At 39.5% G+C, this 22918-nt stretch overlaps 1 protein-coding gene across 3 annotated transcripts in view; it reads right to left on the bottom strand.

Moving 5' to 3' along the window:
- Positions 1 to 5490: 5490 nt before the first annotated feature.
- The window catches only part of UXS1 (UDP-glucuronate decarboxylase 1), a 93171-nt gene continuing 75743 nt past the window's right edge, over positions 5491 to 22918 (bottom strand). For all 3 annotated transcript variants that reach the window (XM_077814265.1, XM_077814280.1, XM_077814274.1), the window contains 5 exons: positions 19685 to 19728; positions 15626 to 15686; positions 14010 to 14067; positions 8886 to 8989; positions 5491 to 6299 (listed from right to left, as the gene is read on the bottom strand). In XM_077814265.1, coding sequence (XP_077670391.1) covers positions 6168 to 6299; positions 8886 to 8989; positions 14010 to 14067; positions 15626 to 15686; positions 19685 to 19728 — 399 coding nt within the window. In that variant the 3' untranslated portion in view covers positions 5491 to 6167. The remainder of the gene's footprint in view (positions 6300 to 8885; positions 8990 to 14009; positions 14068 to 15625; positions 15687 to 19684; positions 19729 to 22918) is intronic.

Genomic DNA, 22918 nt, shown 5'->3' with positions numbered 1-22918 from the left:
CTAACCAGTTGTGCACCCATTTCCTAGTAGGTTCATCTAGGCTTTATTTCACTAGTTTCCTTATCAGAAGGTCAAGTGAGGCAGTATCGACTGCCTCACTAAGATATATCACATCATCTGCTTCCCCACAATGCTTGTTACCCTGTCAAAGGATATTAGATTATTTGACATAATTTGTTCTTGACAAATCCATGTTGACTGCTCTTTATCGCCTTCTTTTCTTCGAGTTGCTTTGCTCCATTATCTTTCTAACTAGCAGAGTTAAGCTGATTGGTCTATAATTCTCCGAGTTGTACTTGTTCCCCTTTTGACAGAGAGGTACTATGTTTTCTCTTTGCCAGTCTTCTGGGATTGCTCCCATCCTCCATGAGGTCGCAAAGATAATTGCTAAAGGCTCAGAGATCTCTTCAGGCAGTTCCTTAAGTGTTCTAGAAAACAACATGCCTGGTCATCATGGTTGTTGAAATCATGTAGCTATCCTTATAAAATGGAAAAGCGGTCAATGTTCAGAGAGAGCTCCTAAAGAATATGAACAGTTTGGCTCTGAGCCAGCTTTTAATGTTTCAAGACCTGACAAGGTCACATTCCTCCTGCATGCTGAATCAGTAATTCAGACCAAGCGGTGGTCCTACCAATTTTCTGAGAAAGTGTACAAAATGCCTGCGGGATCTCACTTCTTTTTCAAAGGACACCGCTAATAATGGACATGCCTACAGTGACAGAGAAACATTTTCAACAACTGTCTGTCCACTTCTCCCTCACACAAGAGGCAGGCTCCCAGCTACAGCTGGGCAACATTATTTAAAAAAAAAACAAAATGTAATTTTGGGTCAACTAAAACTGTTTGCAAATTCAGGATAAGACATTTTGGCCAAAAGTAAAAAGGGGTGAGGGTAGAGGAGAATGAAAATAAAACAAAACAGAATGAAACACTGATATTTTTGTTTTGAATTTAGCTAGAATTAGCTTTAAAATTTTTTTTTTTTAAAAAACCCAACTCAACTAAAGCCATTTTTTGTTGTTTTGGCAAGAACCAACACCAAATTGTCATTTCAGGGTGACCCAGCTCAAAATGTGTTTCAGATGTTTCTGTTTTGCCACTGACCTGAAGAGGGGGAAAAAAAACAAACAGTTATTCCCCTAGCTCTACTCCTAACCTCCTCTTCACACACACCTGGGTTAGCCCATGCCGCTCAGCTTCCTTTCCTCTCTGTGGCTCTCTGGGCCTCCCAGGTGCAGAAAGATGTTACAGAGAGCCCCCCCTGCACCCACAGATCCCAGTGGCCAAGGACAAGGGGACTCCTGAGCAGCAGCAACTGCCAGCAGATCAAACCATTCCACCTGGGCTCATGCTCCCCTCTTCCAGGCTAGGTACCCTTCTCAGACCCAATACACCTTCCCCTTTTCCCCAGGAAAGTCCCAGTTTCAGACACTTTCTCATGGGCTCCTGAGCAGCAACGTGAATTTCCAGGGAAAGACAGAGACCCCAGCAAATGGGAGGTTAGACACTCAACAGTCCTAGCCTCTATGGTGTTGCTGAAGTTGCACAATGTGTGGTCCTGCACGAACTCATTTATACCTTCGCGATCTTCCCACGTAGGTGCAGTGCGCCCCTCCCCCATCCCTGTCCACGCCCCGCAGTGCTGGGGCCAGGAGCAGGGCGGTGGCTCCAGGAGGGCGGTGGATGCAGACAGGGCTAAGGGGGCTGAGGCTGGGACCGGAGCCTGCAACATAACCCGGGACCCCGCATAAAACCATGATTTTAATCCCATCACATTTATTACCTTTCTTCTATCTGTTCACCTTTGGGAGGAATTGTTCCACTCCCAATTTGTGTGCAATCATTTTGGATTCAAAATTCAGCTGTAAAATTAGGCTTTAAAAAAAGAACAAAAAAACATGTTAATGAAATGCTCATGCAGCCTTCCTGAATGAATTCCTGTTTATCTACAGCACACATAGTAGGCGGTAAGACTCCCCCCACCCCGACCAGCCAGCACTTCTGAGCCCTGAGAAGAAGGGAGGGAGAAGAGACCCCACACACTTTCTGTAGGGATAAGAGAGGTAGTTTAGTTTCTGGGGCTAATGCCAGTTTTGGTCTCCTTGCGGAGTCTGCCAATTAAAGCAAAGCGTGGTGGTGTTTTTAAGATGTGCAAACCGAAATGGAGACATGAAGTCCCCTAGTAATTGCTCATATTTACACCTTCACGAGTGAAGTTTTCTGTGAAGATGTGTTTATTTAATAAAGTTCCAACCTTTTTGGAACTCATTGTGGCAGGACCTTCCACCCTGCACACACAAGTATCCTCTCTTCCACCCTACTTAATCATGTTCAAACAAACCTCATCCTAAATGCTGCATCCTATTCGTAAAGGGACAGTTCCCACTAATCAAAATGTAACAAATATTAATACATTGTACAAATATAGTTCACATTAAAGTATATTTAAATTATCCCAGGTTCCTCACACTAATTCCTCCCCGCCCATGGGTCATGCACGAATAATGTTTGATCTACAACATTGAGACGCAGCACAGAGCTCTTCCTGTTTTGCTATAGTAGCAGCTGGTGAAGAAACACGTTATCCTCCCTGAGGAAAGGTCGGTCCATAGATGTAAAGTATTAACAGGGAATGTACTCAGATCTCTGGCTCTAAAAGCATGAACCTCTCCTATGTGAGCTAGAAGGTGCAGAAAGTAGACTCAAGTCTCTATGTGATCTAGCCACTACAGAGTTCTACTTCTGACTGTGCCCGCAGTGACCATATCCAGCCTCTCTGTTATCTTAGCTGTACATCATTACACCTTCCCTCGGGTAGGGTATATGGAAGCTTTGGGTAAGAATAGTTGTGAAGCACACAAATAGTCATAGCAGTCATTGGAAGAGCTGGGTTTAGAACTCATGGGCTGATGGCTTATATCTCAGTGCACCTTCCCCTAGATTGCAGGAGTCTCTTTCTGAAAATGCATGATATTTTACCAGGTATATGGGAATGACACTTGACAGGTCTGAATTTATTGTCCTGTTTCCGAACATCCATCCTTTTCTGCTGCCCCTTCCCAAATTCATGCCCTGCATCATCACATTCCTCTATACCCAGTCAGGTTCTCATGTGATGAATATAGGACCATCATTTTTACTGAGAGCAGCCTATCTTCAGCCCCATTGCAAATAGTGTGAGAAACTAGCCATCTTTGCTGGGGGCAGCCCCACTTTCACTAGCAAAGCCTGTCGGGAAATGACTGCCATCTTGTTGAAGGTAGCCTGTGACTTAGTCCCATTAACAGTGTTGGGAAATGGTGGCCATTTTAGAAAAGGGCAAAATGCTTCAAGACTGAAGGCAGAAATCAGAAAGCTGTGAGAACCCTTAAAAAGCTCAAATATGACATTCACACTAAAAATCATGAGTTCTCAATAACCCCGTTGGTGAGTGCTGGGACAGAGTGGCTCACACTCAGTGTGTGCTGCGGGGGAGTTTCAAAATGGGAGCCACAGCTGTGAGGAAAGGAGGAGCAGAGTAGACAGCAGTGGCAGAGCAAGGCCTCAGGACAGCCCCTCTGATCCTAGTTATTGGAGAGCTGAGCAGCTGGATCTGAAATAACCCTGTAAAGATTCTCTCCTGGAAGGAAGCAGGAGCAGCTGGGCTCCTTCTGCCTGGAGCCTTCTGGAAAAGCAACATGGAATTTTTCTTGGTTTGGCTGAGGGCATGCTCATTTCTCACCCTCACTGTGGTGTCTGGGCTCCTCACTCCTTTCCTTAGTGGCTATGGGAGTCTGACACCAGAAATCCCATCAGACTGTCAGCGAATGATACTTGAAAATAACCAACCGTTTTATTTCAGTTTGGAGGTTTCAGTTTCACTTAGGACTTAAAGGCACCTCAAGCCTGGCAACATGGACCTTTATGGCATGCCTCTGCTTGGTGCACCTGACACTGTAGTGAGAGCTGGGAGTAGGAATAGAAAACAAAGAACTTCAGCAAATAACACAACATGAGGTCATCCATATTGAGATATGCAAAGTAGGGCATGCCTTCATTTACCTATAATGTCCAGATTTCCCAACCTCCAATCTGATTAGGTCTGGCATCTTCCTTCCACTGGTGACGCTTCGGGGCAGCAGCAGCAGCTAGCTCAGGCTTCTCTCTGACAGCTCCCCCCATTCCACCTACTGAGGATGTGTATAACGTTACATAAGTAATGGGGATCACATGCAGCCCCATGTCCTCTATCTCACAGGCGCCAGCTCTGTCAAGTCCTAAGTAGACAGCCTGAAGTTACACCTGAATTTCAGTATTAACCATAAGCTACGCTGAACACTACAATGCTGATTTGAAACCACCATAAAGCCACTAACGGTTTTCAAATCTATGCTACTGCTACAATCTCAGATTTTGTTTTCGAGCAAGTTGAAGGATGTCATTTTGGCAGAGACAGGGGATTGAACCAGGGACCTCCAGAGCTAAAAGCAAGAGTTTACAGCTTGAGCTAGAGTTTGGCTCTGAAACTCAGAGCTGTAATACACTTATCTTCTCTGCAGATCAAGCACTGAGGACAATACATAACACACATGAACCACTGAGTTACAAAAGCACAAGACAGACCTCCTCTAATTCTCATCCCCTTATGAAGACAGACCAGGTAGTGAGCAAACCTAAACAGCATCTTTAATAGCAAACCATTGAGACGTCCATTGGACTTTTATCATTATTTCTTCTTTTATTCTAGACCATCAAGAAGCATGCGTGGTGGTTCACAGTACCGATAGAATGTTAGCTCTTGAGGGTCGGACCATAGCCCTGATTTTTAAAGGTTTTCGGGCATTCCCCTGTTCAGTGTTGCAAAGCCCACGGGATTTAGACGGCTAAATCCCATTTTCAAAATGGATTTAGGCACTTATGCACTTAAGTCCCACTGACTTTCAATGAGACCTAGGTTTTGCAACTCTGAGCAGAGGAATGCCTCAATATCTCTAAAAAAATCTATCCTCATGCTTCCCAGTACCAGACAGTTGCAGTAAGTGCAGATATCCAACAAGTGGGAGATGATGGGATTTAGGTTCCTGTGATGAGATCACAGTTAGTCAGTACAGCGGTGTGTATTTCCTGATAAAATCAATAGTAAGTTTTGTTTTCAAGTAAAATACATGATTTCTCTCATGTTGGGGATGCTAAAGTTCTATTTTGTGTTTTAAAGGCATCGTATACTTTTGCACTGTGACAATCTAGGCCTAATGCAAACAATGACAAACTTTAATTATACTAACCTGAGGGTTTTTTGTTTTTTTTGACATGAACATCTTTGAGCCCAAGAATCAGTTAAGAAATAAATATCATTTGAAAAGTGAAAAAAATATTATTGACCTTCAAACAGGATGACTTGTTTTTATAACAGATTATGGATTTTTTTAAAAAATTAACATTTGAGATATGTACAGATAAAACACAAACTATAGAACTATTTTAACTGAAAAACTGAAACCCGTAAGGAGAACTTTTCATATTTTATTAAAATAGCATATTCAACCACTGGTAACCAATAATACATTAACTTTTTTTCCCAGAGTACGCACAACACAGTAGTGATTTAAAATATTCTTATCCATGATATTCAATGAAAACAGTCCAAATTCAAGTGTGCAACTAAAACTAAACCTCTGAAAAAACTCTGATTTAAAGAATACATAAAGCTCTCATACAGAATTCTTTTATACCCCTATATACTAAATGCCAGTGTTTCACTCACCTGACAATACTGCTAGCTTTTTCTCGTATGCATAGTATAACTTCTCATTTATAGTACCCATTTTATAAATAAATTGGTATATCCCATCCCGTTTATATTCATCTTCAGCTTCACAAAGAAACCAGTAAATAAAACTGTCAAAGACAGTCACAACAAATGATCTCACAGCAAGATATAAAACTTGAAGATACTCAAAAGATTTTTCTACTCTATTTTACATAAAAAGATAGATTTAAAAAGTGCAAGGCAAGATTTGCAGTATTTTTAAATTTTTAGGCACATCCACTTCTTTAAAGCAAGCTTCCGAATGAAATTCCAGTTTGTTCTTCATGATACCTGTTAAGTCTTTCTTTTTAAAAAAAGAAAAAAAATTACATCCTGTCAAACGTAAAGTAGGGAATCTCCTGTCCAATGTAACAGTTTTCAATTATGTCTTGTTCTTCCTTTTTTTATCCTTGCAGGTTTCGGTTTGGGGATATATTGATTGTTTGCCTGATATTCGAGTTCTTTACGAAAGTAGTGAATTGCTTTATTTAAACCTTCTTCCAAGGGGACCTGTTTAAAGAAAGAAGAGATGGTCATATCAGCCTAAAATTCCGGCTACTCTCATAACAGTGTATTATTATGGCTATCTTCTAAGTTATGAAAACACTGCTCTGAAATTCTTTATCAATAAAAACACAGAGCACCACCCACTGGTTACAGTATGTCTATGCACTTCTAATGCACCCATCACTGTTATATCTAACGATCATTTACTAAATTAGAAACCATCAATTCAGTCGGTAAATACCACATTTAGTACCAGACAGTAACACTTAACCCAGTTTATGCCCAAATACAAACTTGGAGAATCCCTTATATGCTTGTAAGAAACAAAAGAGGAAAAAGAATGTTTTTTGGCTTGTTTTGAATTATATTAAGAGAACATCCTCTAGATAAGCTGTGTAAATGGTGAGGCCTAATGAGGTTTAAATTAAAATACTTCTTTAAATTGGTCCACTAAGAAATAGCAATGGGGATATCAACCACGACGCAAAACTGACAGTTATAACAGTATCCCATTAGGAACTGATCATCTTGCTTTCTTTAAAAGAGTTAATTAGATTCTAATAATTTTGTGTGTAGTTAAGAGGAAGAATATTTTCCTCTTCTGTTTCCAGTTTTAAACAGTGTATTTTATACTCATGGGCACACAAAACCAGAAATATTTAACTCCTTTTCCAAGTATTGTAATCTCTGTTCTTGCTTATGTCACCAACATGAATTGATACAGTGATGGCACTTTAGAAATGCATACATTAACTACCAATGCACTTCTCCAATTCACTACCAATCCTCGTTCACCATTGGATAAGAGTACAAATTCTGGCATCCCATTAAAGTTGATAGAACATGATCTACTGCCACTGTGCCACTTTTTAAAAACGAATTAGGTTCTGAATGCCCCAGGCACACTGGGGAAGAGGAATCTCATTACATCAACAGGTTTTTTTTTTTTTTCTTTTTAAAAGGACAGGCTTCCGACCTGCTCATGCCCCACATGAACCATTTCACACTGATGGAGGGGAAGCTGGCCTAAAAGCAATAAACTAAACCCCTTACCCCAGTTTTAGATGGGGAAGAGTTCTCTTTGTAATAGTCAAGCTCTTGCTTTCAGCTATGCTCAATGGCACCTGTGTGAGTGAAACATAACCAGGAAGGTTTGGGTGTTTCATCATTAGGATCATTATCAATCACAGACATACTTTATGCTGGTATCACCCGAGTATTGGCCAATTTCCAGGGTTTATTGGAATTCCATGTGGGGGTGAGGGGAGGAAGGCTGGGTCATGAAAGGTTGAAGGGTTTGTAGTCATTAATGGTGCACCCACCCTAGAACCAGTATCTGTTTTCCAGCAGCACGATTGTTTTTAAAACAGTTATCCAGCAAAGTTCTCTAGTAAAATCAAGGCTTAAGAATCAAGGCCAGGTGGCAACACTTGTGCTGGCTATTTGAGTGGCTCTGTGTAGTGTGGCCAGTTAGCCTCAAGGTAATGTAGTGAGAAAAGACGTTGTAATGCCAGCTTGGAAGGCCTTTCTTAAGAAAGGGCGATGAGTCGGTGTGTGTAGAAGGAGGTATTCAGGAAAGAGTACACATCACTGAGTGATACAATGGTATTACCATACTATCTGTGTTATTCCTGGCCTCTTAATGCAGCCCAGGTATTTAATAGCTTTTTTGGACAGCGACTGTATATTAAGCAAATTTCACTGCTGCCTACAATAAATCCCAGATCTCCCCTACCTTTACGAAAGAGCATATATAACTAATTCTGAACCACAGTGAACAAGTAGCTTAATTAATTAGTCCAATATGTATTAACTTAGTTTTGTCTATGGCAAAGTCAGGGTGGAATTTCAAAAGCTTTAAATCTGTTCTCGCTGAAGTCAATGATAAAACTCCCATTAACTTAAGTGGGAGCAGAGGTAGGCCAACCTGAGTGGGTTCTCAAAATCCCACTGTTAGTATACTACCGCTTTGTCCAACTACCTAATTTTTATTGGGTTCTTCTGCTACTCCTCTCAAGCCTCCCTTGTGACTAGATTAAGCCTGATGAGTGCAGTAACATTTGCATATCTTTAAAAGGATCTTAAAAACCTCAACCCTTAAATATTTTTTATTTCATTTTGTATTGATCATCATCCACATCATAAAAGCAAATTTCTCTTTTAATAACAGGATAAGTGGAGGGCTAATTCATTATGTACCACACATTCCAAGGTATACAACAGGCATATGAGGGACTATTGCCTTAGTCAGAGCTGTTATACAAATTAGGTTAATTTTTATTACAATACTTTGTCACGTATTTCATAGGTTGATAGATTTTAAGGCCAGGGACCTGTGATCATCTAGTCTAACCTCCTGCACAACACAGGTCGTAGAACTTCCCCTGTACACATTTATTGAGTGTCCATGTAAGACTCAAGGCACTTTATAACCTTTACAATAATTGCCCTTGGAATACTTTCCTCCACTTCCCCCAATTCTTTAAGATGCTCTAATAACTGCAGAATATCTTCTTTTATAAAGGCAAGACAATCATCAAAAAAACAACAGGTTTATACACATGACACTATTAATCTAGCTTTACATACCACAGGTTCCCAACCAAGCAATAACTTGGCTTTCTTGATGTCAGGCCTTCTTTTCTGGGGGTCATCTTGAGCTTCTGAGAGAAACTGGATTTCACTGCCACTACCTGTTGAATGAAATATTGCATTTTATTATCCTTTCTTTGCTATGCTTTCAACTTACACATTTCCCCAGGGGTGGCATGATGTCCCTCTCAAGCCTATTTAGATTATTCCCAATTCTCCCCATCCTCCAAAACGCCTTACACTGACATGACTGTCCTTCTAGCAAAGGTAGGATGAACCATCCAGGACTGGTACTGCAAAGTGACTCAAACACTTCCTCCTCCCCAGTACTATCCTTTCCTTATTGTCTGTGGAGCGAAGAACCATGTGTGAGTCTTGTACTCAGATCCTTCATGGTAGAACATTAAGAACTTACTACGCAAGCCCAAAACATTCTGCATTATTGCATATAAATGTTTATTTGAGTTTAAAAATTTGTGGCCAGAGCAAAACAGAGCTAGTTAGTTAGTGAGCAGCAAATGGAGAGAGAACTTATTTTGTCTACCAGGTAGTCAGGTGGCACCATAGTGTTCTACCACAGAAGCAAGCTATGTCCAAGACTGGAGCGTTAAGGGGCTGAGCAAAATCTCAGAGGATTAAGAACATAAGAACGACCATACTGGATCAGACCAAAGGTCCATCTAGCCCAGTATCCTGTCTTCCGACAGTGGCCAATGCCAGGTGCTCCAGAGGGAATGAACAGAACAGGTGATCATCAAGTGATCCATCCCATTGCCCATTCCCAGCTTCTGGCAAACAAGAGGCTAGGGACACCATCCCTGACCATCCTGGCTAATAGCCATTGATGGACCTATCCTCCATGAATTTATCAGTTCTTTTTTGATCCCTGTTATAGTCTTGGCCTTCACAACATCTTCTGGCAAGGAGTTTCACAGGCTGACTGTGCATTGTGTGAAAAAATACTTCTTTTTGATTGTTTTAAACCTGCTGCCTAATCATTTCATTTGGTGACGCTGAGTTCTTGTGTTATGAGAAGGAGTAAATAACACTTCCTTATTTACTTTCTCCACACCAGTCATGATTTTATAGACCTCAATCATATCCCTCCTTAGTCATCTCTTTTCCAAGCTGAAAAGTCCCAGTTTTATTAATCTCTCCTCATATTAATCTCTCCGTTTCATAACCCTAATAATTTTTGTTGCCCTTTTCTGAACCTTTTCCAATTCCAATATATCTTTTTTGAGATGCAGCGACCACATCTGCATGCAGTATTCAAGATGTGGGTGTACCATGGATTTAGAGGCAATATGATATTTTCCGTCTTATTATCTATCCCTTTCTTAATGATTCCCAACATTCTGTTCGCTCTTTTGACTGCCGCTGCACACTGAGTAGATCTTTTCAGAGAACTATCCACAATGACACCAAGATCTATTTCTTGAGTGGTAACAGCTAATTTAGACCCCATCATTTTATATGTATAGTTGGGATTATATTTTCCAATGTGCATTACTTTGCATTTATCAACATTGAATTTCATCTGCCATTTTGTTGTCCAGTCACTCAGTTCTGAAAGATCCTCTTGTACCTCTTTGCAGTCTGCCTGGGACTTAACTATCCTGAGTAGTTTTGTATTATCTGCAAATTTTGCCACCTTGCTGTTTACCCCTTTTTCCAGATCATTTATTGATATATTGAATAGGACTGGGCCCAGTACAGACCACTGGGGGACACCACTATTTACCTCTCTCCATTCTGAAAACTGACCATTTATTCCTACCCTTTGTTTCCTATCTTTTAACCAGTTACCAATCCATGAGAGGACCTTCCCTCTTATCCCATGACAGCTTATGAGCCTTTGGTGAGGGACCTTGTCAAAGGCTTTCTGAAAATCTAAATACACTGGATCCCCCTGGTCCACAAGCTTGTTGACCCCCTTACAGAATTCTAGTAGATTGGTGAGGCATGATTTCCCTTTACAAAAACCATGTTGACTCTTCCAACAAATCTGTGTGTCTGACAATTTTGTTCTTTAGTATAGTTTCAACCAGTTTGCCCGGTACTGAAATCAGGCTTACCAGCCTGTAATTGCAGGGTTACCTCTGGAGACCTTTTTAAAAATTGGCATCACATTAGCTATCCTCCAGTCATTTGGTACAGAAGCGGATTTAAATGATAGGTTACGGACTACACTTAGTAGTCCTGCAATTTCACATTTGAGTTCTTTCAGAACTCTTGGGTGAATTCCATCTGGTCCTGGTGACTTATTACTGTGTACATTCTCAATTTGTTCCAAAACCTCCTCTAATGACACCTCAGTCTGGGACAGTTCCTCAGATTTGTCACCTAAAAAGAATGGCTCAGGTTTGGGAATCTCCCTCACATCCTCAACCGTGAAGACTGATGCAAAGAATTCATTTAGTTTCTCTGCAATGGCCTTATCGTCCTTGAATGCTCCTTTAGCAACTGATCATCCAAGGTGGCCCCACTAGTTGTTTAGCAGGTTTCCTGCTTCTGATTTACTTAAACATTTTTTTTTTGCTATTACTTTTTGAGTCTGGCTAGCTGTTCTTCATATTCTTTTTGGCCTTCCTAATTATATTTTTATACTTCATCTGTCAGAGTTTACGCTCCTTTCTATTTTCCTCACTAAGATTTAACTTCCACTTTTTAAAGAATGTCTTTTTGCCTCTCACTGCTTCTCTTACTTTGTTGTTTAACAATGGTAGCACTTTTTTGGTTCTCTTACTATGTTTTTTAATTTGGGATATACATTTAAGTTGAACCTCTATTATGGTGTCTTTAAAAAGTTTCCATGCAGCTTGTCAGGATTTTACTTATGGTGCTGTATCTTTTAATTTCTGTTTAACTACTATCCTCATTTTTGTGTAGTTCCCCTTTCTGAAATTAAATGTTGGGCTGCTGTGGTGTTTTCCCCGCCACAGGGATGTTAAATTTTATTATACTATGGTCACTATTACCAAGCGGTCCAGCTATATTCATCTCTTGGACCTGATCCTGTGCTCCATTTAGGAATAAATCAAGAATTCCCCCTCCTCTTGTTGGTTCCAGGACTAGCTGCTCCAAGAAACAGTCATTTAAGGTGTAAAGAAACTTTATCTCTGCATCCTGTCCTGAGGTGATATATACTCAGTCAATATGGGAGTAGTTGAAATCAACCATTATTATTGAGTTTTTTATCTTAATAGCCCCTCTAAGCTCCCTGAGCATTTCACAGTCATCCTGGTCAGGTGGTCGATAATATATTCCTACTGCTATATCCTTATTAATCGAGCATGGAATTACTATCCATAGAGATTCTATGGTACAGTTTGGTTCATTTAAGATTTTTACTTCATTCGATTCTACGCTTTCTTTCACATATAGTGCCATTCCCCCACCAGCACCACCTGTGCTGTCCTTCCGATATATTTTGCACCCTGGTATTACTGTGTCCCATTGATTAGCCTCATTCCACCAACTTTCTGTGATGCCTCTTATATCAATATCCTCATTTAATACGAGGCACTCTAGTTCACCCATCTTATTATTTAGACTTCTAGCATTGATATATAAGCACTTTAAAAACTTGTCACTTTTTAGCTTCTCCCATTACATGATGTAATTGAATAAGACTTTTTTTTTCATTTGACTGTTTCTCATCAGATCCTATTTGTATTTTATGATCTTCCATACTCTCCTGCTTACTAGGACATAGAGAATCTCCATTAGCAGATCCTCCTATAAGGGATGTCTTTGTCTGAACCACATGCTCCTCCGCACCTGTCAGCTTTCCCCCAGCCCTTAGTTTAAAAACTGCTCTACGACCTTTTTAATGTTAAGTGCCAGCAATCTGGTTTCATTTTGGTTTAGGTGGAGCCCACCCATCCTGTATAGGATCCCCCTTTCCCAAAAGGTTTCCCAGGTCCTAATAAATCTAAACCCCGCCTCCCTACACCATCATCTCATCCACGCATTGAGACCCCGCAGTTCTGCCTAACTGGCCCTGTGCATGGAGCTGGAAGCATTTCAGAGAATGCTACCATGGAGGTCCTGGATCTCTTACCTAACAGCCTAAATTTGGGAAAATTTGGGATTCAATAATGCTCTAAAGGCAGCACACTCAACAGCAGGAACACAGGGTGAGAGGTAGGGACTGCCAAATATTCTCCAGCATCCCCTCCAGCCAAGTGAAAGGGAGACTTTGATGGGCGCTGGAATGAATCACTTCTAGCCTCCAGTGGCCAGGTCAGTATAGGGGGGAAAAATGGTCATCACAGCATGAGGCTTTTGAGGGTGGTAGAGATAGAAAAACTCAGAAAATCTGAGGAGGATTCCTGGACAAATCTACCCAAACAGTATTTGTATTTTAGTTCAGGATATGATATATTTCATTCACATTCAGCTCAGTTTCTCAGTGATTGCATTTACAGCAGGAGTTGATGTGTGGGTCTTGTACTGAACTTTTAGCTAAAATAGTCAGAGCATCTCTCCTTTCTATTGCTGCCAGCATTTAGTGTCGTACACCTGAAAGGGATCATCTTACATTTTCTTTTCTTTCTTGAAAGAAGAAAACCCATGCATAGAGAAGTCTACCTGGGGTCAGACCAGAATGGAGAGCAATATTCAGAAACAGCTGGTAGTCCCTCTGAGAATGGGCACGAATTGCCCTTCCTATCCCTATTTCTTAGTGCTCTTTGTTAAGTTCGCTGTTGGGAGGAAAAGATATACATTCGCCTCTCCCTTGAAGAAAATGCAACATGTAATGAGGAAGAATAGAAAAGGCTCTTCATTCGTCCACAACGAACCCATTAACTTGCATAAACTATATATAAGTAAACAGTACATGACAAACTGCCACATGAAAATAAATATTCATTCTTTTCTTCATATAGTATTTTATGTATAATTGAAAATCTGAACTAAATTCTAAATTTTTAATCTAATATTTAATTATAGAATCAGTAGACAATTAAATGTCCTTGGTACAACTGCTGTTTTGAATCTGTTTCTTTTCATTTCTATTAGCCTTATGTATTATACATACTTTAATGAAGTAATCATCATCTGATAATATAAGCCCTCTATGAATTTCACCCAAGATTTACTTGTCATACTTACCAACAAGTTTTTTAATTAACTGGGCAAATTCTAGGATACTGTGCTCTTCTGGGTTCCCCTAAGAAGGAAGTGGATACAGGTTACAAGAGAAATTACAAAGCAACTCTAAAAATGCGTATTTTGTGATTTGCCAAGAGTCACTATGAGGATAGTAACCAAATACGTGAATGAACTAAAATTCATAGATTACAAGGCCAGAAGGGTCTGATCTCCTGTATAAGAGGCCAGAAAACTGCCCCAATAAAATTCCTGCTTGAACGAGAGCAGCTCTTTGAAGAGACATCCAGACTTGATTTAAAAATTGCGAGTGATGGAAAATGCACCACCAAATTTGGTAAATTGTTCCGATGGTTAATTATCCTCAAAGGGTCACTACATCTCAATTCTACTTTGAAAAGTGACCAGAACCATTTATAAACAAAAATTTTCTGGTCCCCCACATCTTTTAAAACAACATGGTATGTAATGTGTCTTCAAAGACACCCTAGAAAATGCATTTTGTTATGTGAGATTTTGAAAAGCATTCATTGGTGGCCTAACTCTGGCTCCCAATGAAGTCAATGGAAATTTTACCATTTCAATAGCAGCAGAGTTAAGCTAAGAGAGTGCTTTTGAAAACCCGGCTCCCAAGTTTAATCTATTTAGTCATCCAAAAAAGAAACTGCAGGTTTTCAAAGGTTTTCAGGTGTTTAATTGTGCATGTCCCCCTTTTTTCCATACGCTTAGCCTCATGAGATGCACATTTTGCTTTCCATGAGAATCCCAAAGAAAAATCATCACACTTTTTCAAGAGCTGACCTCAGCAGTATGCCATATGTTCCTAAATATTGTAATTTCAAGCTGTGACTACATAAACCACGGATCTGTTATAATTGCTTTGGAAATAGCCATCCATATTTAATCTCTATTACCGATGATACCTCAGAACAATTGCCATAAAAGGGGGGCATGGGGCACGTATCACAACAACAATAAAAAATGAAGCTTCTGGAGCAGAAACAGGTTAATAAATTACAATAGTGTCACCAATGGTTTCAGATCGCACTTTTGATGTATAGAAACGAGGGTGGTCTTCAACTGCATTTCTGAAGTGTCTTAAAATAATTTACTCCATCCCCCCCCTTTCTAATACAGTAGAACCCTATTTATTTGACTCTCCATTATCCAGCTCTCTGTGTTAACTGGACAACCAGCACACCCAGATCTAGAGGGAAGTGACCTCTCCTGTGGCCACTAGATGGTGCTGCAGCATTGGACTTTCCCATTCTCTGTTTTTTCTGGATTTTTGATTATCTAATCTGCCCCCAGTCCCAATTAGATCAGATAAACTGGTTCTGCTGCATTGCATATTGAGCAAAAAGTTTAAATCAATTAAAACTCAAAACGTATTGCAAAATTCTCTTATTCTTGAGACAGTGATCAGATCTAAGGTCTAGGAGCCTGGCAAGTACTATGCCAAATCTCTCATTTGTAGAGTGAGCATCGGGTTTTTTGTGCATGATGGAAAGTATTTTTGCTGCATTTAATTCTTGTAAAAGTTAACACCAATGATAAGTAAGAAAGCAAAAACCAGACTGTGAAGTAAATGTAGCAGAACAACAAAACTGTATGCTCACCAAGTTGACAGGACTGCTGACGTTGCTGTTCATTAAGGCCACCAACCCATTCACAAGATCACTGCAAAAGGGAAAGCAGGGATTGAGTAGATATCCATTTCTCTTTAAACAGTCATACTTTATTCAAAGAGATCCATATTGCTAGAACCCCACTGAAGCAAAAGAATTCGATGATGAATGCAGAAATCAAATCCTGCAATTAAAATGGATTTTATGCATTTTGTACATTTCAAGTGGAAGTCCACATTTCATACCCACTGGTAATTTGCTGGCTGGTTAGCTCCATAGTTATTAATTTCAATAAATCAAAAACAGTGGAGGACTTGCTGTTCGTTTTAGAGGATAATTTGCTGTAGTGAGAGCCTTTACATTGGGGAGGCACAAGCTGCAGTTCCTCCACAGTTATATGAAAAAACAACCAAGAAACATTAACGGATTACTGCTAAACAATTAATACTTTATTATTTCCTCTGGCCTCTAAGCCTTCCACTCATTTAAAATGAGGCAATTGCCAATTTTTCAGATGGATTGTAATAGATTGGCTCAAGATAGTGAAAAGAAGCAAGGACACTGCTGCTTACCAAGTTTTGTCCTTATTTTCAGAAGCTTTAAAAAGACTCTGTTAAAATAAGTTTACGTTGGAAAAAATGATATCTCGGTGTTACGCACTAAATCCTCCTTCTCGGTCCTAGGTCCAGAGTATCAATATGAACAAAAACATCAGCTCTTCTCTTTATTACATGTTCAAACTAGGTGTGCCAAATCAAAATGCTACAAATTTCTATACCATTTACTACTAATATTACTGCAGAAGGCAGGGGGAGAAGAGATTTTTTAAAGGAGTTTGTCAACCTCCCCCCCGCAAAAAACCCAACCAAACAAAAAAACCCAACAACCCTGGCACTCTGGTTTATCTGGCGAGTAAGTCAGGAGATATGGACATGCTGTTCAATAAATATAGGTCACAACCTTGAATCTGATCTGCACAGACAGACTCCTGTGTCTGTACAAGTCGCAGCAATTTTGCATGGGTGTAAGGGTCTGGCCATCAGGACCAGAGTGTGGGACCTCTGATGTAAGCTCTCTGAAGCCAAGGAAGAGCCTACTACTTTCTTAAGTGCCATGCATTTTTATGGCACTATATAAATAATTATAATGTGGATTTGTGTCGATTAGACAGTAATGTTTCATCAACTGTAATAAACTGAATAAAAGCTCATTTTGAAGTGTATTGTTAACAGTAATTTTGAGGATTTTGGATAATTAACTCATACTGGAGTAAAGGTACAAAGTCCCTTCCACTCCATAGTAGGCTGCATTGCATCACAGCAATGACAACACAACCATGTGCTTTGCTATAAATGCACTGTAATACTACCACGGTCAGTCCCGACCGTCAATTGCAAACAATAAGTTATCATGCTGCACTATCTGTTAGGTAATTACATATAGCAAACAGTGTTGTGCAACGTGCTCTCAACCATAAACTCGCATTGTTTATATTAAACCTGTATGTGAAATATATTTATACTGTATCTCGTGCATGAAGTGTTTTTAAAGTGATTTAAAAATGAATGACAGCAGTAAAGATTATTCAAGGGGGCTACTCCTACAGCCTTTACTCATGTGAATGCTCCAATTGAGGACAATAGGATTTTACATTTAAATGAGAGCTATAGGATCAGACCCTACGTTATTAGAGCCCTCAGCTTTAGAAGAGGTGGTCTGTATTTTTGGATTGTTGAGGCCATTTATATAGTGAAGCAGACTTCAAGATGTGTGCGAGGGAATGGGGGGATAAAAGGGGAATTGTCCTAGATATAAAAAATAGTATGATACAGATAAAATAAATAATACATGAAAACCAGACATGCTGTGCCCTTTAAAATTAGTAGTTTTAAATGACTGCTTAAGGTGTATTTTTAGTAAACTGAAGATTTGCCTTATTAGACACGATCCAGTTCTGATCACACTGGTTTTCAATACCAAAGAAGTCTAATCTTAACATGCAATGAGTAATTATAATACATGAAATAAAGCACTTTTGTCACTTTAAAATAAGGGAGGATTTTGTCTCAGCACTAAATGAGATAAAAAAATAGTTCTCCTCTAATATTATGGGACAGCACTTTGAATTGTACAAGCCATGGGAAATGCTGATGGACAAGATTATAGCATGAATGTCATAATATAAATACACATTAAATCATTACTTGCCATGTCTGATATTACCCTAAACTGTTCAGAGGAAAGCATGAAGGTGTGAAGTCAAATTTTGGCAGGCAGCTTTAGAGAGAAGCTGCCAAGATAATAACCAACAGAATTCCTTGTATTACTAACACAGGCTATCAAAACCAAAGGCTTTCAAAAGTGTTAACTCTATTTGCATCCCTTATGCTTTATTTAGGGCACATCACTCCATTTGTGAAATTAAACTAGACTGGACGGTGGTTCTCAATGCTGTTTAGAACAAATATGCAGGAGAATTGTATTTTCTATTGAAATATGACATTTTAAAATTTGAAGGAAGGAAGGAAGGCATATTACTGTATTTCCAATAACTTTAAAATTCTAACTGTAAAACTGTATTTTAAAAATTATTTTCAAAGGTTAGGAGTAATTTTTAAGAGATTCTTTAAGTCTTGCGAAAAGGCAGTCTTAATATAGATCTGTTTGTTTGGACCGAAGGGGGATCAAGTCAGTGCATTGCAAATCAGGTTTACACAAAATAGCCAGACTTTTGGAGTCTACAGTTTTACAATAGTATCGTGTTTTTGATTTTAGATGCTTTCTATACTTTTTACAAAGAGGTGTTATTCTTGTAAAAAACAAAAAACAACCATATTTCCCTGTTTACTTGCAACAAAGATGTTTCAGGAGTCTGTGCAATTAAACTGGGCACTAGGAAGTAAGAGTCACAACTAGATCAGAATTCAAAGTCTGATGTATAAGTGTATGAGGACAGAGTAGGGATTAACCTGCCACTATCTGGAGGTTACTGGAAATTCCCTTAGCCATCAGTCCTGATCAGACTTCTGCATGTGCTTAACTTGAAGCCCATGAGTAGTCTCATTGATTTCAGTGGGACTACTCAATGTTGAGCTTCAGGCCTTAGTCACTAAAATATTCAAGTGATGCCTGAAGGGGGAAAAAAAAAGTCACCACAAATTCCCAAGGGAATTCTAATCTGTGCTGCAAGAAAACCCTACCATAGTGTTATATGAACAGTTAATAAAGAGTTGCAAATTTCAAATGAAGATGAAATATGGTTAGACTCTATTCATGGTTACATGCAACTAAAAACATTTTCTTTTACTGAGTTCTGAAATACAATCAATGTCTGAAATGAGATTTAAATTGGAAACACAGACGACATGCCTGAGCTGAAGTTATGATTTTATTTCTGCTAGACACAAAACATAGAAATCAAAATTAAAAGCCCCTGAATCTTACTGCTCTGATATGAATGTTTCCTAATAAAGATGGTGAAGGACAAACTTAGATCTTGTCTACAAGGGAGATCTTAACCAGTGAAAACTCCTTAGTGTAGCCACAGCACACTGTGGCTTGCAAGGTGCTACTTCCACACTAAGCAACACACTGCACTAAATTTAATCTAAACTTGGGCTTTACCACAAAGCAGCTCCATGTTGTAGTTTCATCAGTGGCTAAAACCTCATTGTATAAGCCTATTTCTAGAAATCAAATTAAAAGCTACATAGCCCCCTATGAACACAAGGTGGCAGCAGTGCATTCAGATACAAAGACATGAAACTTGAGTTTTCATGAAGCAGAAAAACAACAGAACCACTTGCGTCCACTGATGGGGATAACCACAAATTTCTAGCTATGTCTGAATTTAAAGTTCTCACCTGGCTAGGGACTATTTATATATTCAACTTCTCTGTGAAAGTAGAATTTGTGTTCTAGAACACCACTTCTTTTTTGCTTTACATTTTACTGGCTTGATCCTGTCTGTAGAATGTCTCAGACTATCATAATATGATGACAGGTATCAGACTCCGTAGAAAAGTGCTAGAGAGAACAAGCAAGCCTTACCTGACATACTGGAATGCTCTCGTTTGAGTTCCAGGCCCATATACCTAAAAAACAATGAAAATCAAAGTTACAAGAACATGAAAACATATGGCATGTGTCAACACCACCATAAATAGGCTGTCAGGACCACCTGAGGCATGGATTTGGGACACAACATCAAGTTACAGACTGAGCTGGCTGCCAGACTGTGCGTCATGAGTGCCAGGCCAAATCCTAATCTTGGCAATTCTTCACACACTACTCTTCTAAGATTCAACCCCTTTTCACTGTCTACAGGTAGAACTCTCCTTATCTTTTGTCTTGAGGATTATAGCCTACTTCTCTCTGGTCTTCCCAGGACCCACCAGTGTCCCTCCTCTGTACTCCATAGAAAATGCAGCTGCTAATATCACCTTCCGGGCCTGGCCATGACACTCGGCTGCCTGACTCTCTACACCGACTGTGCGGTGAATATCTGAGATAGATCTATTTTTCATGCAACCACTACCAAAACCAAAAAACCCCTCTCACATTAAGTGGAAATAACTAAGGCATTGCAATGGCTCCACCACAGTACAGATACCTTCAGTTTTTACACAAGTTGGCTGTGATGTTAAGGCAATAAATCAGCATACTTTTGAAAGTTCCAGTATAAATCAATAAACATATTTGAAAGCTATAAATAGGCATGTTTAAGGATAAAAATGTGGATACTCCTCTTGACACGGGCACACACTGAATTAGAAAAACTTTTCGGAAGAAGTAGATATAATATTTGTTTTGCTCAGAAAATAGGGACACAACTGATGTACATGCTAACATCTGTCTCTGGTTAAGCCTGCTTTAAGGGTCTGACCCAAACTCCACTAATCTCAAAGGGAGTCTTCAGTTCAATGGGCTTTGGATGAAGCCCTAAACATTTAGAGGTCTAATAGAGTTTACTTAATATCTTACTCTGAAAGAAATGTGGGAGAGTGCACTGGTGCCTCAACAGTATGCCCCACACAGCTTTCCAGCCTCTGTTTTAATATAAAAACAAAAGGAGGACTTATGTCACCTTAGAGACTAACAAATTTATTTGAGCATAAGCTTTCGTGAGCTACAGCTCACTTCATCGGATTCATTCCCACTGAATGCATCCGATGAAGTGGGCTGTAGCTCAGGAAAGCTTATGCTCAAATAAATTTATTAGTCTCTAAGGTGCCACAAGTCCTCCTTTTCTTTTTGTGAATACAGACTAATACGGCTGCTACTCCGAAACCTGTTTTAATATATTTAATTTTATCTATATGTGGAAAGAAAGAGAAATACTCACTTTGTGCATGTTTTCTACACAGTGATCTTCATTGCCACATGTTTTAAAGGCAGTCTGAGAATACACTGTGTTCCCTCCCTCTCCCCCCACAACTTCTCATATAAATACTTTAACAATAAAAACAAGCTGACTGTTTGCATGGGACAAAAACATTTGACTCTAATGAGGAATAATTAAGAGAGATGTTCCATTTTGTATAATTAATTCCCACATTTGAACTTCTCTTTTAAACGAGTGCTTTTATCCATTTATTTGTGGGGGGTTTTTTGGATAAAAAATGAACACACTTATGTTTTAAAATAGTTAATGATTTTAATTTTAAGATTTTAATTTTAACAGCAAAAGTTGTAAAAAAATTAAGTTTTTGATTTCTGATTCACTTTCCAGTCTTTTTCTGCTGGCTGTTGATTTATTTTACTGAGGTTGGCCAATTCAATAAAACTTCAGTCTCACTCTTATGCCTAATCAATTTTGCTTTTTGATACTCATGCACCAGTAGTACAGTGACCTTGGGTCAAATTTTTATTTATTATTATTTTATCTATGGTAAGAGACTTTTACAAATTATACCTAAGAAGTCTACCACAAGGCCTTCTTCAAAGTTTTCCTTGTAATGCTCCTCTGCTGTGATGGCTGCAAAACATCCAGCAATGATTACATAACTGATGGGTGCAGTGATTGCTACTTGTTACACTGAACTGTTCCACTGTTACCATGTGCTCCCTTTGCCTGCTGCATCCACCTGTTGTCTCATTTTATACTTGGATAGTGAACACTTTTGGGTAGGGGCTGTCTTTTTGACATGTCCGTGCTTAGCACAATGGAGACCTGATCCTTGGTTGGGCCTCTAGGTGTCACTGTAATATAAACAATAGCAATAACTTGTGACATACTTTAAAAATCTGACCGCCTATTCATCCAAATGGAGAGCTGCATTTCTTGTGCTTCAGTTAACCAATGTCCACCACCTAGTCAGGATGCTGAAGCATCACTAGTACCCTCATCCTCTTCCCTAGTGACTTTTCAGACTCCAAAGAATTAAAGGGAGTCATTATTCGACTGGCTGTGCTCACACCAACTTATTTGCTTAAAATTTCCCCGTTGCTCCACAGGTGCAGCTGCAACAGCAGGAGTTCAACTGTAGATTGGCTGTTGGGAGTTAAAAAAAATTGAACATAGACAAGCCTTCAACTCTCCTCCCAGAGGACAGTACTACTCCAAGCTTTTCTTGATGACACTTCGAAATATCCTGAACTATGAATTGTTTTAAATCTAGATAAATAGTCCGCATAAACAACTTTTAGGAATTTCGTGTCTCTGCAATGATTACATTCTCACAGTTTGTAGTTATAAAAAAAAGTCAAGGCTCTGCTGGATAAGTCTGAGAAGCTCAGAACTACTACGTATTCAGATGCCAAGCTGGCATATCAACCACTTGACCAGCATGGTATAAGCAACAGGAGAATGGTCAGATAAAACACACAGCAACATCTGACCTCTGATGCTCTATGCAAAACTTCTAAATGCCACCTAGAGAGAGATACTTTGTGCCCCTTGAATATCACCCCAGGAGCATAGAGTACACAGGGCGTAATCAGAAAGTACTGGCAAGTCATTGCTTTATTGTGTTTGTATATTCTGATGCAATCAAAAACCCCACTAGGATCAAAACTCTCCATCTGAAATAAGAACTCCACCCACCCTGTTTTGGCCACATATTCTCTTCTATGCAGCCAGTCCCAGCTAACCAACTGCAGCTTTTAGGGGTGAAGGACGGGGTGGATAGGAGGGTGAAGGCCCTTTCAAAAGAATTTACAGAAGTCCTTTGAAAACCCATATGTTAAATTAATTCTTGGGTGGAGGTCGCTGTCTTTTGTGCTACTTTTTCTTTGGTTTAACCCCATGTGATAGATGTACTGCCCCATGAGCATGCCCACAAC

Source organism: Eretmochelys imbricata, chromosome 1 (assembly GCF_965152235.1).
Source record: "Eretmochelys imbricata isolate rEreImb1 chromosome 1, rEreImb1.hap1, whole genome shotgun sequence".
NCBI classification, from domain to species: domain Eukaryota; kingdom Metazoa; phylum Chordata; order Testudines; family Cheloniidae; genus Eretmochelys; species Eretmochelys imbricata.
This window is presented reverse-complemented; position numbering and strand designations above follow the sequence as displayed.